Source organism: Pinus tabuliformis, chromosome 1_2, assembly GCF_031772625.1.
Source record: "Pinus tabuliformis cultivar Carrire ecotype Pingquan chromosome 1_2, CPIR1, whole genome shotgun sequence".
Taxonomy (NCBI): Eukaryota; Viridiplantae; Streptophyta; class Pinopsida; order Pinales; family Pinaceae; genus Pinus; species Pinus tabuliformis.
In genome coordinates this window covers 539,468,939-539,487,022 of record NC_142298.1, presented here as the reverse complement: position 1 = coordinate 539,487,022, position 18,084 = coordinate 539,468,939, and the positions used below count along the sequence as shown (strand labels likewise).

The window sequence follows — 18,084 nt, the reverse complement described above, 5'->3', positions numbered from 1 at the left end:
ATCTAGTTTACAACAAGTCCCCAAGTCTAGGAGTTACTTGTGAATTTTACAAGACCACTTGGGATTTCATAAAGTCTAACTTGCTTCAGGTGTATAGGAAGAACTTACAAACAAATGACGAGGGAGTTGCATTAACAAGGGGTTTGTTAAGTTCATTCTGTAACCTAGAGGCCTTAAGCTTATTACTAGCAGTCAACCAATCACACTACTTACTGTTCCATACAAGAACTTGACCAAAACCCTAATGTTGCAACTAAAACATATTCTCTCAAAGATTATCAAACCTAAAACAATTTTAGCAAAATATATTTAAGGCATGTGACAAAGTGTTGTAGTCATTCATCATTGCTAGGTTGAAAGCCCTTCGTTTTGGCCCTTCTTTATCAAAGTTGTTGAAATTATGTTAGTCAAGTTTGTGATGTGTTTCTTTATTAACCAAGCAAAATCTAAAGGAATTGGCCTCTTAAGGTTGATTAGACAAGGTTACCCCTTGGCACATATTCTTTATGTGAGAAAGCCACAACTATGTCGGCATATCTTCTTTAGAATAGAATAGCCTAAGAGATGGTATCAAAGGCATCCTCTTACCAAGCCCTAATGGTGATCAACAAATTAACGACCACTTTGTTGATGACTCTTTCCTCACTCTGTAGAAGGAAAATACACTTCTTAAATTCACATGGATTGTTTGCATATGAAACCTATTATGAACTACGAAACTCATTTGCACATGATGTATAGAGATATATTTGAGTAAATAATTGATATTTGAATAGTGTGATGATTTACAATAGCACATGATTTAGAATAGTGTGATTATTTGTTATTCACTATTTAAATATTTATTACTATATATGTGTGTGTGTGTGAGAGAGAGAGAGAGAGATAATCAAGTGAATCTAGAATTCCTCCCAAGTTGCTAAAGATAATTTTCTCAAAGAGATTTGGTCTACTCATTTAATATTGTTGGTCAGCAGCTACAATTGGTTTACCGAGCACGGCTTTTGTCTGGTACGGGAGGAAAATGCAATGTTCCTTTGCAATGATTCTTCTTCTCCTATCATGCACTAGATGTTTCATTAGTAAAGGGGTTCAAATCCATCTAGTTTCATGTTTACCCTTCCAATATAAATTTCACAAATTGCTTTCGAAGATTTATGGTGCATGTACCTCATTGCATCAACCATTTTGACACCTAGGACTATATGTCCAGCGACTGCTTTCCACCAAGTTGTAAAACATTAAGTCTCATTCAGAGTTTAAAATTCGGTATTTGCATAAATACTTTAGGAAACTACCATGTCCCTGTGATCTCTTGGTCATCTATAACCATAACTGGCCTTGGATAGGATATATAAAGACCTTAATATTTTAGGGACATCGTAAAATTATTTTCAACACTACTAGTGGAAGCCTAGGAATATCCTTTTTTCACTTTTGTAGTTTATTGTTCTATATCCAAACTACACAACCTTCATCAAAATTCTTACTAGTTGTCTTGATCTTCTAGCCAAAGACACAAGCATCGAAGGTTTGGTGGTGTTGGGAAATTCGCAGTTGGTTATCCGTCACCTTGTTCATGGATCTTTGCCTAAGGATTGCAAGTTGCAAAACATTATTGATCGAATCAAGACTCTTCAACTAGCCTTCTCTAATATTAGTTTCTTTCATGTGTTAAAACTTGAGAATGAACAATTCTGCTACAAATGATATTGCCAATAAAGGTGGTTTGAACAAATTTATCAAATATAATGTATTTGTTATGGTCGCCATCATTATATATAGTGACTATTTTGTACAATACAAACACACACGAGATTGTTGTTTTGATATAATTGCCTCTTTTGAATTTTCTTGTGTAAATTCCATGTGTTTCTTGCTTCAATGATTGGCTATTAAAGCCAACAGAACGTGTCCCAACCTAGGCGTATATGAGTCATCTGGGTTGTCCACCAAGTGAACTAACTGTATGCAAGTCCTTATGAATTGATGTTATTTCAATCTTTTAATCATTTTATGTCGGGTAAAATTTGAAGTATCTTGTCCATCAAATTTCATCATGTCAATTTTTTTATTTTATGATGTCAAGAAGATGGCCTTAAAACATCATTTAAAAAATTAAACATTCGCTTGGGTACATGGGGACTCAACAAAGTTCATAAGAGTGGCATGTTGGCATACTATCATCCTTCTCATCCTTGGTAATTCATTCCATTGCTTGTTTGCAACCCGCCTCCTTGATTACAGAAGCACAATGATTCATCTTGGATGGGTGAAGAACTAAGTTTCTTGTACACAACTAAATAAAGCAATATCACTCACATGAAGCTCTAAGACCAATTACCCGCATAATATCCAATGTTAGGGGAGCAAACAACAATTTTGACCATGGTGCGATGATGCAAAGAAAGAGAAAGAGCAACAAGAAAAGGGAGCAATAGGATACATTCCACATCTGGAATATAAAAATGTGGAAATGTAAATAAGGGAAGGGAATGCAAAAATGTGGGGATGCAAATAAGGGAAAAACAACTCTCAACTCCACGCTCCGCACTGAATAAGAAGTAGGAATGCGAGAACTCGACCATGAAAAGAAATGACTGATATTCACACTCTGCATTCTACATGCTGGAACTTAGCCATAGGGAGTGGGGAGAAAGAGAAACAACATTCTCAAAATGTTCAAAGACCAATTGTTATAGACCTGCGTAATAAAATGTGCTTGCAATATCGCATGGGAAGTACAGAGGGATATTTGAATAAATGATTGCTATTCAAATAATGTCACGATTTCATTTTATGTTCTTTGAATTGTTAGCTTGTTCAGCCTTAGGCATATTTACTTCTTGGCACTGAGTGACTTCATTATTGAATTCATGACCGGACTCAGTATCAGCTCTATGCATGCAGTGGGATATCTGTATGACACTTTTTGGCATAGAATGCATGTAATGTTTATTGTACATATTAATATACAGTAAAGCATTTTACTCAAAAAATAAATATTTATGCAGATAATATTTATATAAAACATAAGTCCAAAAGCTAGAAAGTGAGGTATGAAAATGCTTAACAAACAATACTTACCAAAGAGAATCGCAGTAATCTCCAATTCTCTCTCTGGATACCTTGGGAAAAAACGGTATTCATCAAATAGGCTTTGTATCATGCAAGCAAAGATTTCTTTTTCCCTGTAAAATTAACCAAGCCAAACCCAATATTAGTCTTCAAGTAGATACACACGTTCAAATAGGCCATAAATCAACCAGATACAAGACAGTTCTAGTAGACAAGACTTAGAAGTAGGAAATGAACAGAGAAACAGGGTTTATGACCGGAGAACAAATCAAACCAGAAATGGACTTGTTTTCAAGCAGTTAAAATTGGAAATGATAATAAACTAAGCTAATATTATTGAACTCCAGTGTTATTTTTCTGAGACCTTGCTTCGCTCGGTATCAATGACAGAATAAAAATTTTGCTCAAGTGCAGCCTGCATGTTTATTGAATTGTCAAGGATGTGGCAGTCACTGTTAGAAAGGGATCAAATAGAAACAGCTCACACTAGAAAACCTCCAATGTCCAGAGACAAATTATTCAATATATGCTTTTATAGCCGAGAACATTATTAGCTTAACTTACTGGTTAGAAAGCAAGATACCTCTTCTCAGATGACTCCTTGAAATGTGCAAGCTTTTGCATTACATCATCAATTGTCAACTGTCCAATATATGTCTGTTGAAAATAAGAGTTTGCCTCTTCCTCGATATCAGCTGCAAAGACCTCAGATGATGACTGTTCTGAAGCACCAACACTCAATAAGCGGGGATTAACATGGACAGTTGCAGAATGTAATCGTTTCATTTCCTCTGCAAGATCTTGTGATGCTAATTGGCCCACATTAGCTTGAAGAACCTGAATAACCCGATAGTTATATAGTGAAACAAGATACCATAATTCATGCTGAAACAAGTCCATAAATCACAAAAAATAACTCACTTTGAAGAATATTGCAGTTGTCTCCAAAGAAAGATTGACAATAGGTCCAGAACGTTGGACTGGATTTCCTAATGAGTCATTTGATGCTTCAAATAAAGTTCTTTCCCTCATAAATTTTAGACATGCCTACAAAAGTGTCCACTAATGAAAAGATACAAAATTCAGTCATCAACAACTTCAGTAAAAAGATAACCAATAAAGCAGCCTTCCAATTTACCTCAAATTGAATTGGGAATCCACCAAGTACCCAAGTATGCAACATTCAGTAATCAAGACTGATTGCATGAAATAATAGGCATAGAGCAGCTTACCTCGAATAAAGTATCCCGTTGACTGCTAAGATTATCATTTAGCCACTTCTCCAAATTCAAAAACTCTCTTTTTGATGCAAGAGCAGCAAGTTCAATTGCAAAGGAAAATGGAGTCAGGTCCAATACCATAGTTAAGGCCTGCAGATAAAAGTTTTTGTCATCAGAATTACAAGCTATCCACAGAAAAGATATATTCTTCTTGAAAAGACACTTTAAGGCAGAGTTGTCCCTGCCCAAAAAAATATTGGATATGAAGTTCTCAAAGCAAGCAAAAACTCTTCCAGCTTGAAATTTTCACTGACTATAATCTTAAATTTAAGGCACAAACATCCTAAATAACATTAGAAATCAAGAATACAATCTTACAACACAAGCTTTTTTGAAAGGCCTAAATCTAATACACTAGAGTAGTTTCAAATCCTAATGTGGTAGGTTAAAAACATTGACTTGACTCGCCTTTAACTTCTATTGGTTTCCCAATATCATAAATTTTGACAGTGCGATTTTAAATTACAATTTCTACTTAAAAATGAACAGCAGACAAATTATTTGTAGTCAATACAAAATATTTCTAAATACAAAATATTTATAATCAATACAAAATTTTTCTAAATACTGTTCAAAAAGATACACAAGTTGGATGCTATTTATGCCACATTTAGATCTTCTATCTTTTTCCTATATTGAGTACAACTACAAGCTCTTACCTTTATCTCTTGGCATGCATCTAAAATCTTTGAGATAGAGCTAGGATCCTTTGCATGGATATCCATCATACCCCAAAGAACTATATCAGGATTGACATGCCATAGCTGATGTAAGAGAATGCTACAATTAGGATTGGTACCAAGATATGACGGGAAAAGGGCAGTGAAGATTTCATGCTGAAGCTGATTGAATGGAGTCTGGACAACAGCGTTACACCAGTTTCAGTGACCACAAAGCAATAAAGTGCTCAACAAACATAAAACAAACTTTGAAGAGAAAAGAAGTCAAGACCATGCATTTTACCTTGACTTGGGCGACTACAATTAACAAAATCTCTGGACAGTGCTTTATAGGATAATCAAGTAATGCATGCACAGCACTCTCATGCCCAATCTCTGCCAAATGGCACAATACCTCTACCAGATCAACTGACAGCCATGCCTGATTAGCAGAACCACATGGAAATAAACTTCCGTGTGGACCTTCGAGGGGTGCCTGCAAAAAGAGGAAATCTTTGGTTACAAAAAGAAATGGAGAGATATACTAATAGAAAAGAGAGACAAACTGATCACCCAGAGGTTAGACCTATTGGTAGATTCTCTTGTGTGAGATCATAAAGGTCTCAAGATTAAATCCCATTGAGTACCTTCGGGTTACCAGCTTGTATTTCAGTTGGTGGTTACTACAATCCTCCATCCGAAAATCCGGGGAAGATGGGGGAAATTCACTGGGGTAAAGCAAGGTACCAGCATCCTCACTTAGAACTTAATACACAAGCAAAAGACTACATTTCTCCAGAAAACAAAAACAGAGACAAACTGATAAGTCACATCATCATCACCAGTTGCCTCCTTGAATGTGCAAATGTGAAAACTTCAGGAGAGGCAGATACAACAAATCTCAAGAAGGACAGTTGACCTTCATCATTATTCCAGACACTCCCACATACTGTTTGAATGGGAAAAGGATCCTACAAACAAATAGTACCAACAAATGATATATTATGGCCATTTGTGGCAAGATAAAACCAATTTCCATGTAAAGAAAAAAGTCAAAACATATGCAATTCATCATGTCAAAAATCCAACAGATAGCAACAATTGCTTTAGAACTCTGTCTACCTGGCAAGTTTTTTCATAAATTGACATCAAAATAGAGAAGGCTTTTTGATCTGGCAAATAAAAGCCTTCCTGATCCAGAGACTCCATCACAGACACCCAATTGATTTCTGGAGCCTGCTTAGCAACCAACACTATTAAGCATTTCACACTAGAAATTAACTTCAGATTTCAACTGATGCAACTAACTTAAGATCAGGTGAATGGCAGAACTCTCACCAGTTGTTTGATAGAATCCAAAAGAACATCAATATTCCAAGAGGATAACCATGAAGAATCAGTTATGGAACTGTTAAAAATTGATGTATAAAATGTTGCATGTGTGCCATGGGCATCCTCAAGGCCTGTATGAGTGCGCACAACCATGCTTATTATCTTGGACACAGTCTCCTCCTTCAGTGGAGAAAACAATGACAAAATATCTTTGCAGTGTGAAACATCAATTGTACATCCATATCCAAGCTCCTCCATTACGCTTGCAACATCAGTTGCCTCTTCTAACTGGGTCAAAATATCATCTGAGACTTGCCCAGTGCTTGTACAGTGAGATTCAAAAATCCTGCAGCAAGAAATTTGCATGGAAATGAAGAAACATGCATACAATGCTGATAAAAACAAAGAAGGTGCTTTTGTTCCTGTCGAGGCCATGATCCTACCTTTCTGATAAATTACTAAGTCATAACTATTAACACAGCACCAGATGATCAACTATTTAAAGAAACTGCATACCTCAAGGAATTAACAACATTTACTTCATTTGTAAATAACGGAGTCAGTAACAGTGAGTTTTGCGCTTTGGGTTGCAACAAAGACAATGCCTCAAGGAAAGCAGGCACATGCTTTGATAATCCTTCACTCTGATGAAGAAATAATGAAATCTGCTCAATGAGATCTTCAGAAACACTGACTGTTGGGTTCTGGTACAGTTCCATTATTTTAGACTCGCAAAAATTTTGACCTAAAAACAGAAATACCTGTGTAAGTTGTTCCATCTCACAAAAGGAAAAGTTTAGAACTGTAAGGAAGACTAAAGGAAAAAGATGACAAGTATACTTTTCAGAACCTCCTGTTTCAAAGAACGATTAGTGAGATGTTCGTAATATTAAATAAACAGACACAACTATGCCTACCTTCTTGGCTTTGACTTGTATCATCTGAGTATGCCAGGGCCAGTCCCAATCCAATCTGTTCAGGTAATGACAAATGCAAGGTCTTTGACAAATCCCCAAGGATACTTTCACCCGTATGAGTATTCTTCACAGCTTCACAAAATACTGTACCGAAATTCGGTTGACGCAGCAGATATTTCACTACAATAGAAAGAAGTTCTAACTTCAACTGCATGGTCTGCACATCTCCTTCGCACAAATTCACCTGATCCAAGCAGCTCTGGAGCAACACAATGCTACTATCCAATCCATATCCTGTAAGCTGCTCACAAGAACATTGATGGAATTAACAAATTCATTTTCGTTTGATAACAATCTGTACACTCAGATGTCCAGTTCAAACTTCAAAGATGCAATAAAAAAGGCAAACACAGATGGAGACCATTTATCTGTTAATTGATGAGATCTAGCATTAACACTGAGCATATAAGATGAAAGCACTTCTCCTCCATAAAGATTCTCATTATCTGCCCTCTAACTAGAAATCATCCTATCCATGAACAATAATAGAGAGAAATAAAGGCCAAATGTGCTGGAAGTTTCACTGCAACAAGGGAAGATACACGAATGAAGATCTTCAAAATATTGAAAGCTTCTAGTCCATAAATGGATAAAGATTAGCTTACAGCTATGTCTTTGGCATCAGAGGTGGCTAATGGCCCCTCGTGGAAGCTCTGTGTGGAGGACAGGATGTTCTCAATATGTACAATTCATGCACTCTTCAACACCAATGTGACTTTTCACTACACTCACTTAGGGCCTTCAGTCTTTTCACTTTTCTTTGCCTTCTATGCAGTTTGTCTCCCGATCGTTTGCCTGATTCTTTACACAAGGCACTTGTGTTTGAGAGTCCTGTGGGAATGATTACTTGATTGCAGGTTTCTCATAGTATTAAAGGGATTCAAACCTTTGGATTGGGCAGAAGGTACTGTCCCTTCAGTGCCCATGTGAATTAAATATTATGATGTGCTTTCAGCCTTATTAGATGCTGTTGACTACCTGTAGACACTAATAATAATCTTTCATTCTATATTGGAGTTCAATCAACCAGTTATCAGAAGGTCAAACAAGGTTTGGCGTTTACCTACTGGAATGCATAGTATTCTTTCTAGGTCCAGACTCCAAAGATCATGTTTACTTGTAGCAGTACTGGACCTCCAAGGAGAACAAACCTCAAACCTCTACACAATAGGAGTGACCCCTAAAATAATCCCAAACTTGTCCACACCAAAAGGAAGAGAAGCTGCAATTCTCAGCAATTGTCTAGTATCTACCATTTGTGAGCAATTCCTTCTCACAGTTGCTGCTAGTGCTTCTGGAAGTCTAAACAACTTCATTGATGTTGAGCTCGTATGGTATACTGTTATCCCATACATCCCATAAACGTTATCAGAAAAAAGCATTATTTGTGCCATTCTTTCCATAATTGTTTGCAGCGGCTAAATAGCCGTCGGAATGCCACAGGGCATATATAGATTCTAATTTTGTTTATCTTGTAAATAAAAATGCAGCCTTTTTTCCCAGGAGAAAATAAAAGTGTACCCCTAGTCTCTAGCTTGTACATAGGGCAGGGCACAAGTCTAGTTCTAATCATATTTACTCATGATTGAAAGTCACATGGTTCAGATTCGGTAACAACTAGGTTCAAATCAAATTCAAATTTTTTGATGCGGTTTGGACAAGGTTCACCATGTGGTTCATCTATATACATTTTTCATATACAATGAGGTATGGATAAGGTTCACTATGAGGTTCATCTATATACATTTTTCATATACAATGAGGTATGGATAAGGTTCACCATGAGGTTCATCTATATACATTTTCAATATACAATGAGGTATGGATAAGGTTCACCATGAGGTTCATCTATATACATTTTCAATATACAATGAGGTATGGATAAGGTTCACCATGAGGTTCATATATATATATATATATATATATCCAATTGAGTGGACCATATACACCCAATTGCGTGGACCCAATGACTAAGAACATGTGTTTCCTCATACAAAGTCACAGGTTCAAATCCAGAGGGGGGCAGAGTATGTACACCTCTGTAGACTTTAGCAGTCAAATCGCTGTGCAAAGGCAGGTCCCTTGTCCCACAAACAAGGGGTTCTCTTACACCAATTTCGTGTCTGGCTTGGCTATGACCTTAAAATTAGATTATTATTATTATTATCTGTCAATTCAGTTTAGCTCAGGTGGATGGGAGAAATGTTGTTATCATCCCCACCGGGGTTCAAATATTGCATGTGACATGATGAGTTCATACACAGAGTCAGATTACAGTCATGACTACTCAGTGGATACAGATCCTGTGGACTGTGTCACAGTCTATAGTCTACAACTTGAGTTGTGGGTTATGGCATAGGCTATAGGCTGCAGCTTGAGCTATGGACTGTGGAAAATCCCCTGGAGGCTGGCCACAAAAATGGTGGCAGGCTAAAAGGCTCAAACAAAAGAAATCTTCATGGGTCGTGGTCCATCAACCCAGCAGGTATACAGCTCGTCTAGCAGTGGTGGAGGGTCAATTTCGCACTGAGCAAAGAGTCAGGGCTATGGTTAGTGTCGAGCGCTCACAGGACCAAAGGTTCCATTTAGCAATGCCAAGAATCAGAAACAATGCATAGAAGATCAACAATGTGAGAAATTGAGGCAAGTCAGCTCAGTAAGAAGTGAACAAAATAGTGCAGAGGGGATTCTAAGTCAACAGCTCATGGGCTAGCATATATTTTTTTTAAATTCATAAAAATTAACAAAACAACCCCCCAAATTTGCCTTCAGGTTTGCCTTGAGGTTCAAATTTGACTTCCAGTTCAACCACCAAGTTCAAATTCAACTTGAGGTTCGGCTATGAGCTTCAACAAACCTAATGGGACTAAAAAACTCAAGACATGACCATATGCCAATTTGACTTCCGGTTCAACCACCAAGTTCAAATTCAACTTGAGGTTCGGCTATGAAATTCAACAAACCTAATGGGACTCAAAAACTCAAGACATGGCCATATGCCAATGATTATTGTAATGGATAGATTTTGATGGGATTTTGCATGTTTAGTGTCCCTAGTCAGTTTTGAGTTTTTGTATTTTTGAGGGGACAATTATTTATTCCTCTTTTTGGCCCCCATGGTGGTGGCCACTTCTGCAACCTGCTCTTTTTCTGAAACTGCTCATTATACATAACGTTGCATTAGTAGATATAAGAACCATTTTACTACAGTTGTTGGGAAAAAAGCAGAGACAACATTTGGACTATATGAAGATTACATTCAAATGCCTAATTTTGCCAGAAACAGGATATCATTGCCAGGATTTACCCTTTAAGAATCTTATGATTTTGCAACGCCTGAAGTGGGCAGTATTGGTGTGCAACAGGCTTATTGCATGTTGGATGTTTATGAAGCTCCTCCAATTGTACCAAGTTCATAAAGCTCGAGGTTAAGCCTCCCTTAGGGTCTGAGGAGGCTGTGGATTTCATCTCTTGTTTGCCAAGCGATTTGCAAGAACGCCTTGTGGATGGCGCAGTGATTGATGGTAATAAGCTTCCTCCAATCATACCAAGTTCATAAAGCTCGAGGTTAAGCCTCCCTTAGGGTCTGAGGAGGCTGTGGATTTCATCTCTTGTTTGCCAAGTGATTTGCAAGAACGCCTTGTGGATGGGGCAGTGATTGATGGTAATAGGCTACACAAGGAGATTCCAGTCATAATGCAAAGGTTGGAAAATGAGTCAAATCCCAAGGCAAAAGAATGCTGGCACAATGGCATAGATTAAGGATGACCTTCTCACAATCAGGAAAAGCAATACTGAACAGACTTGTTTGGAGGATACAGATATGCCAGATTTCAAAAAGGTTACAAGCAGAAGGAAAAAAAAAAGAATGGAAAGAGAGCAAATACAACCATATAAGAAGGAATAACTCTAAAAGTGGCCAACCCGGATGCGGGTGATTCATTTCATAGTTAATGAGTTCATTTATGAACGCCGGCATAGTGTCCTGCAGTCTGAAGTGGAGCGCTCATCTCCAGGTTAGCGCAAGGCCCAAGCAGGTTCACATTATGTGTATTCAAATCATCATGCAGGTTGATTTAATGCTCCTCCTTGATAGTTACATAGTCCAGATGGTTCTAATCAGGCAGTTCGCAGCCCCTCCATTTACGGTTTGCTATCCGGCTTTTTGCTGTGGTCCATCCCTTCTGAAGCATCCTCGCCGAGGATACACCTCTGCTATTAGTGATAAGCTCAAGCATATTCAGGTGCCTGACTTCCATTGCTATTCCCCATCCGGCTGGCCCTGCTCTGGGCATGCGAGCTCTATTCTCTGCTGTTTGTTTTATCCCGGTGTTCCTACCTGGTCCAATATTCTCTGGTTCTGCAGAATAGTCATGGTCCGGCAGAGATTGCTGAGTCATCGTGGTGGGAGCCGAGGAGGAGGTCGCAGGCGATCTCAGACTTCTCAGCCCGCCCCTCAAGCCATGACGCCCCCGTCCAGTCCCTCCCGCAGACCACTCCCGTATCATGCTTTTCAGAACTTCCATTTCAGGTTCCAGAGCAGTTTAAATCGGCCAATCATTTCTGCTAACATTTCCAGTCTTCTATCCCCATCTCTGCAAGCGACATGGCGGAATCTTCTTAGGAAGGTCTCAGAATCGTGGGTGGCCATGGCGCAGAGCAACAGCAGGGCAATATTGGTCAGACAAGCAAGCAAGGTGGATTGCAGGAAGCGGATAAGGCAGTTCGAGCAGTGATCCTCTGGATATGCAGCCAGGCGGTAGCATCCATGGCGCGTCGGCATCGTTGGAAGATGACGGAAGTTCAAGCAGCTCTCCTCAGGCTCTGAATCCCCCAGGTGGCAGCGGGGAGGGCGAGGCGAAGCACGGTGAAGATATATGGTATGGCAACGAATGTCTGGTGGAGGAAGTGCAGCTGGACCAAGATAAGCTCATATGATGACTCCTGTTTGCCTTCTTAGCACTCTTTTTGTTTGTTTTTGGGTCCAACGATTATATGGTGTTGTCAGCGCGGTCAGGAGTTTTTCACTCTGGTTTTGTTTATGTACTTATGGTCTGGAAGTTGGAAGATCTTACTCCAACTTGGATGTATGTTCACTGTAAATGGTCTCCCCAAATATGGGATAGTTCTGTCAGTTTTGAAAGCATGCAGGTCCTCTCTGTCGAGGCTCAGTCCTCCTTGTAATTTTACTGTTACCTTTAATAGATTTAGCATTTACTGAGAAAAAAAAAAACTCTAAAAGTGGCCAATTCTCGGGATGGTCAGTTTGTCTCTTTGTCTGATATGTCTCATGTCACCGTGCTGATATTGATGTATGGATTTTGCTGATGAATTATGAGATATGGCTCTGTTGACAACTTGGCACTATGTAATTGTAGTGCAGTCTACAGATATGGCTGGTCTGCTATCGGATTTAAAAATAATATTATCTGTTGCTTCTGTTATTAAAAATAATGAACTGAATTCTAATTTTAGAATGTGGTTAGTTTGGAAAAGCTACTTTTCAGACTAAATGGAACTACAAATAGCTGCTTGGAAATTTTCTTTTAAAGCAGAAGCTTTTCAGATTGTGGTTCTATTGAGAATGGTTTATCACAACCAGTTTCAACATATTTGCATATTCCTTCACTAAGTTCTTTATTATCTTATAACGCATCCTCAGCAATATGGGCAGAGCATAAGTATCCACCCTAAATCCTCCACGAGACCGCGACTAAATTGAATGCAAATCAAATCAAACCCGCAACCAATAGAACAAAGCAAAAAATTCAGTCAGATGCAATGTCGAATGATAATGGAAGCGAGGCAGCCATGGGATAGTAGATCAGGGCTATGGTGTAAAGGGCTGAACCAATTTGTGAAATTCCTATGTCGAAATCAATGGAATTAAAGAATTAAATTGGAGAAGTAATAGGGCAGAATTATACACATACGTGAGTAAGCTCGTAGGCAAAGGATAGATAGTTATCCTCATTCAAGATATTGAAGCCCATTTGGCTTGGAAGTTGTCATCGTGGTCGTCGTAGTAGATCTAAACAGAAGTTTCTTTCTAACCCTAAAAAAAGTGATTACACCTCTGTGGTCCTCAGAAAAATTGTACTGTTAGGATTATTTTCTATTCACTTAATGAGCTTCGGGTCCCATCCCGCATTGAAAGTAATGCAAACTTTCGTTTCTGTTATATAGAAAAAAATGAACCGGATTCTAGTTCTAGAATGTGGCTATTTTGGAAGAGCTAAATTTCATATTAAATGGAACTGCGGATGCTGGGAAATCTTCTTTAAGGCAAGCATCTTTTCAGATTGTAGTTCTTTTAAGAATGATTTTTATTCACAACCAGTTTTAAAAATTTTGCCATATCCCTTCACAAGTTCTTCATTCTTATAATGCATCCCCAGCAATGGGGACAGAGAATAAGTATCGACCCCAAATACTCCATATTTTAAATTGAATGCAAATCAAGACAAACTCGCAATAAATAGAACAAGCCAAAACAAAAAAACAGTCAGTTGCAATGTAGAATGGCAACGGAAGCAAGGCAGCCTTGTGAAGGTAGATCAGGGCTATGGTGTAGGAGGCTGAACCAATTTGTGAAAACCCTCTGTCGAATTCAATGGAAATAAAGGAAATTAAATTGGAGAAGAGTATAGGGCAGAATTAGACACATACGTGGGTAAGCTCGTATGCGACAGAGAGATAGTTGGCCTCGTTCAAGCTGTTGAGCAAGAAGCCAATTTGGCTGGCCAGAGACGGAAGTATCGTCATCGTGGTCGTCATCACAGATCTAAATGGAAACCCTTCCTTCCTTCCTGCAGACCCTAACCTTCTCTCTTGCTTTACGAAGAGAGCGATCACACCTCTGTGGTCCTTCTAATACGAAACCAGATCGATTCTCTTCTCCGGCCTTCAGTGCATGGAGCTGAATAATTTATTTAAGCCAGCAGACTTGAGATAGCAAATCACGAACATACATCATTTGGACACTTTCACATTCACCCTCGTTATATAGATGTGTGGGACTAGGAGCAAGAATGCTTCATGCATTGAAAAAATTATATAAGGGCTCGGGTGTGTAGATCAACGGGGACCCTTCGAGGACGAGCATAGATTTATTTTAATTTAACAAGGGAGTATGATAAGATGAGTATGGATTTATTTTAAGGGAGTCGTTTATGGAGGTGGAAGAATTGTTGGGTCAAAAGTAGTTGGAGTTTGGGTAAAAAAAATTCAAAAAAAGTCTTGCGTAGCAGTGTTTGAATCATGTTTCGATGGTGGAAATGGATTCAGCGCCATCAACAACCTCTTAAACACCCAAAAATAGATTCAGCACCATCAACAACCTCTTAAACACCCAAAAGTAGTTGGAATCTGAGTAAAAAAAAAATCAAAAAAGTCTTGCGTAGCAGTGTTTGAATCATGTTTTTGACGGTGGAAATGGATTCAACACCATCAACAACCTCTTAAACACCCAAAATATTGAAGCTCGACACCTATAACTTGGATTTAGAAAAATTCTTGCCAAATTTTATCAAAATGTGGTCTTCCATGATTTTGAAGGCAAAAAAGCAATCTCTTTAGATTACGGCTATTTTAAGTATGCATGTAACATGATTTAGAAAAATTCTTGCCAAATTTTATCAAAATGTGGCTTTCCATGATTTTGAAGGCAAAAAAGCAATCTCGTTAGATTACGGCTATTTTAAGTATGCATGTAACATGAGTGGAGAAAATCAAATTTCTTCATGTGCAAATTTTTTTAGAGTGTAAAATACAATGTGTTATTTTCATTTTTTAAATTGTATTTTAAATGCTAAATGAGTATACATAGAACCAAATAAACATTTTAACCATAAAAACTTGCTTTTTTTATGATATATACATAACTTTTTTAGAATAATATATAATATATACTTAATTTACATTAAAATATTTTACATCACATGTACATGACATTTTATCACACAAGTCAAAACGGTTTTTATTTATTAATATATTTTTAAATATATGTCTTTTTTCCTCTGGGAAAATCGTAATCTTTCATTATACTTTGAAAAATTACATATTGTAGATGCACGAATGCATATGCTGTAAGTCTGTCAGCCTGAGGGCTTAGCAAGCGGTCAAAAATATGTCAACATATTTACCAGAATCATCATGCAGGATGTTCAAGAACAAGTATTTTCTGTTTTATGTACCTATTTGCCACGCAGGGCCTTTTATATACTTCAGATCATAAATATATACAAAAAACTGTACAATAACATCAAAAAATTTGTCAGCCATTCAGATCATGGGCTATCTGCCCTGTGGTAGTGAGGGTCTATGTAGGGTCGATGGTAATATTGGAAAGCATTTGACCCTCGCTGCTCCTGGATCAACCACTCTCCTCGGGGAAGTGACGTGGCCGCCTTGGATAGTTCGTCGGCACTGCTGTTGTGTTCCCTGTAGATATGATTGCAAGTGATATCATTAAAATGTGCCTTCATATTATTTATTTCATCCAGTATAATGCTGAGTGTGTGAGTGTGGCAAGTAGTAATATTATTGAACCAGTCTATAATGATCTTCGAATCTCCATATATATGAATGTTCATGCAATAATGACCCAATGAGAAATGCATGAGATGACGGAGAGTAATGAGTTCGGCAAAATTGTTTGAGCCAATCCCCAAGCCCATTTTGACTTTATAGTAATGTAGATCATTAATGTAAAGGATGAAACCACCTCCGCAACCCTGCTGTTGGGCTGCACCATCAAAAAATGCCCAAGGGACATTTTTATCGATGTGTGGAGGGTCATGTGGCCTTCGGGCACGAGGTTGAGGAGGCTCAGGCATATCGTTGTAGGTCGAAATGATCAGCGCAGAAGTGTGTGGCCAGCTCACGGGTTTGCCATCGAATATGTTCTGGTTCCGTGCCAGCCAGAGATACCAGCAGATTATAGGCGGAAGGCTCTGTAATTTTGATCCTTTGTGCCTGTGATACCAACTTTCCCATGCTCTATTCAGGTCGTCGCCATCCCATGTGCCCGTAAAACTGATGGAATTTGATATGTTTTGCCACAGTTCCATCAGGCCTGTACACTTCAGAAAGAGATGTGGAGTCGATTCAGCTGCATTTTTACATATTGTGCACCAGGTTGGTCCGTAGATGGCTCGGTGCATGAGATTTTCACCAGTGGGGACTTTATCTCTTAGTATACACCAAAAAAATAATTTGATCCGAGGTGGCGCTGTGAGCTTCCAAATAGCCCTCCACCAGAATGCAATTAAATCCGGAACTTTGTGTGATATCAGCGCTTGGTAGCCCGCCTTTGGAGTATACGAACCGCTGTCTGATTGGTGCCATATGAGTTGATCCGGTCCCTCTTTGATCCTGATATGCGATTCAAGAAGAGCTGTAATATAATCATTCCATTCTTGATGCCAGCATTGTGGTAAATTGATTTGATGTGCAGATTTCCATCGTTGTGCAAATATGGTGGAATTGAGAGGATCCGCAATGTTAGCAAGGACCTTAATCTCATGGGAGTGTAGATGCTGGATGAGGTTCCTTGATAACAGATGCCTGCCACCGCTCCCAATCCATGGATCTAAACCAATGCGAGCCAAATGTCCATCATTTATTCTCCAAACCAGATTGTCCCTAATGAGAGGCAAAGAATGAAGTAATGCCTTCCAAACAGATGAGATGCCAGTTTTGGGCCAGTTTGGAAGTCGAATCCATTCCATGATATTCATTATTTTTAAATATATGTCAATACTAATTCTTATTAAAATATAATATTGATAACCCAACTTCAATATTTTTTTATATAGAACATTAAAATGTTTTATTTTAACAAAAAATGTTCTATATATAGATATATATAAGAGACTTTCAAAGTGATTTCCACGAGTGTAATGGCATGGAGTGTTTTCACCTTCCTTGTAAGACTATTACAGATCTAAAGAATTCTTCTGATGATCACATATTAGGCTACTTCATGAGAGGACATCATCATTGGTTAGTCTTAACCAAAGTAAACCATCAAATTATCCTCAGGAAACCAATGATTGTCCGAAGGATTTATACAAAAGCATGGGAGACTAGTGGAGCATACCATCATAATAATGGTCGATTCCCTGGTACAAATCCATTGGGAACGTAACTTAAAAGACTCCAAGGGTTCTCGTGGGCTCCTCCTGAAAAGCATCCACAATGTACAGTAATATCTTGTCACTTGACTTTGATAGTGACCAATTTTCATGGGATTTTTCGACAAAAATCTCCACATTGTAAATCTTTTCTGTAGGATTTGGAATAATCTCTACTTTGTAAAAATTCTGATTTTTCGAGACTCGGAGCACTTCTCCGACTTTTGGTGTGATTTGATCCACATCTCGGAATCTCAGTATGATTGTTTTTTGGTGTGATTTGATCCATATCTCAGAATCTCAGTACGATTGTCTAATGTTTGTCCCCTTCTCATCCTATAAAAAGAGAGAAGTAAGGCTCATTGGGGCATTCAGAGTTGGAGAGTCTGAGAGTGAGAGTCTTGTTGTTTGAAGTCTGAGATAATCTTCCTGCTCTGCATTTGTGAACGTCTGTGTTTGATCTGCTTGCATCACGAAGAAAGTCTCTTTTAGAGTCGAGTTTGAAAAGCCTGTGTATCAGGGCCTAACAACCCTGGTAAGAACCTAAAGTGGTTGAACTCATTAAGTTTGAGTCTATGTTTGTTTCAGAAAGTTCAAAGATAGAGTCTGCAAAGGGCCGGGT

The 18,084-nt window shown here is 38.3% G+C and overlaps 1 protein-coding gene across 1 annotated transcript in view; it reads right to left on the bottom strand.

The window, feature by feature from the left end:
- The window catches only part of LOC149206723 (transcription regulator), a 62,205-nt gene extending 47,855 nt beyond the window's left edge, over window positions 1–14,350 (bottom strand). Inside the window, exons 1-12 of the mRNA XM_089395537.1 lie at window positions 13,996–14,350; window positions 7,267–7,567; window positions 6,866–7,094; window positions 6,356–6,695; window positions 6,140–6,253; window positions 5,860–5,988; window positions 5,322–5,513; window positions 5,018–5,215; window positions 4,311–4,448; window positions 4,000–4,125; window positions 3,662–3,915; window positions 3,088–3,191 (exon numbers count right to left, since the gene is read on the bottom strand). Coding sequence (XP_089251663.1) covers window positions 3,088–3,191; window positions 3,662–3,915; window positions 4,000–4,125; window positions 4,311–4,448; window positions 5,018–5,215; window positions 5,322–5,513; window positions 5,860–5,988; window positions 6,140–6,253; window positions 6,356–6,695; window positions 6,866–7,094; window positions 7,267–7,567; window positions 13,996–14,103 — 2,233 coding nt within the window. The 5' untranslated portion in view covers window positions 14,104–14,350. The remainder of the gene's footprint in view (window positions 1–3,087; window positions 3,192–3,661; window positions 3,916–3,999; window positions 4,126–4,310; window positions 4,449–5,017; window positions 5,216–5,321; window positions 5,514–5,859; window positions 5,989–6,139; window positions 6,254–6,355; window positions 6,696–6,865; window positions 7,095–7,266; window positions 7,568–13,995) is intronic.
- Window positions 14,351–18,084: the final 3,734 nt, after the last annotated feature.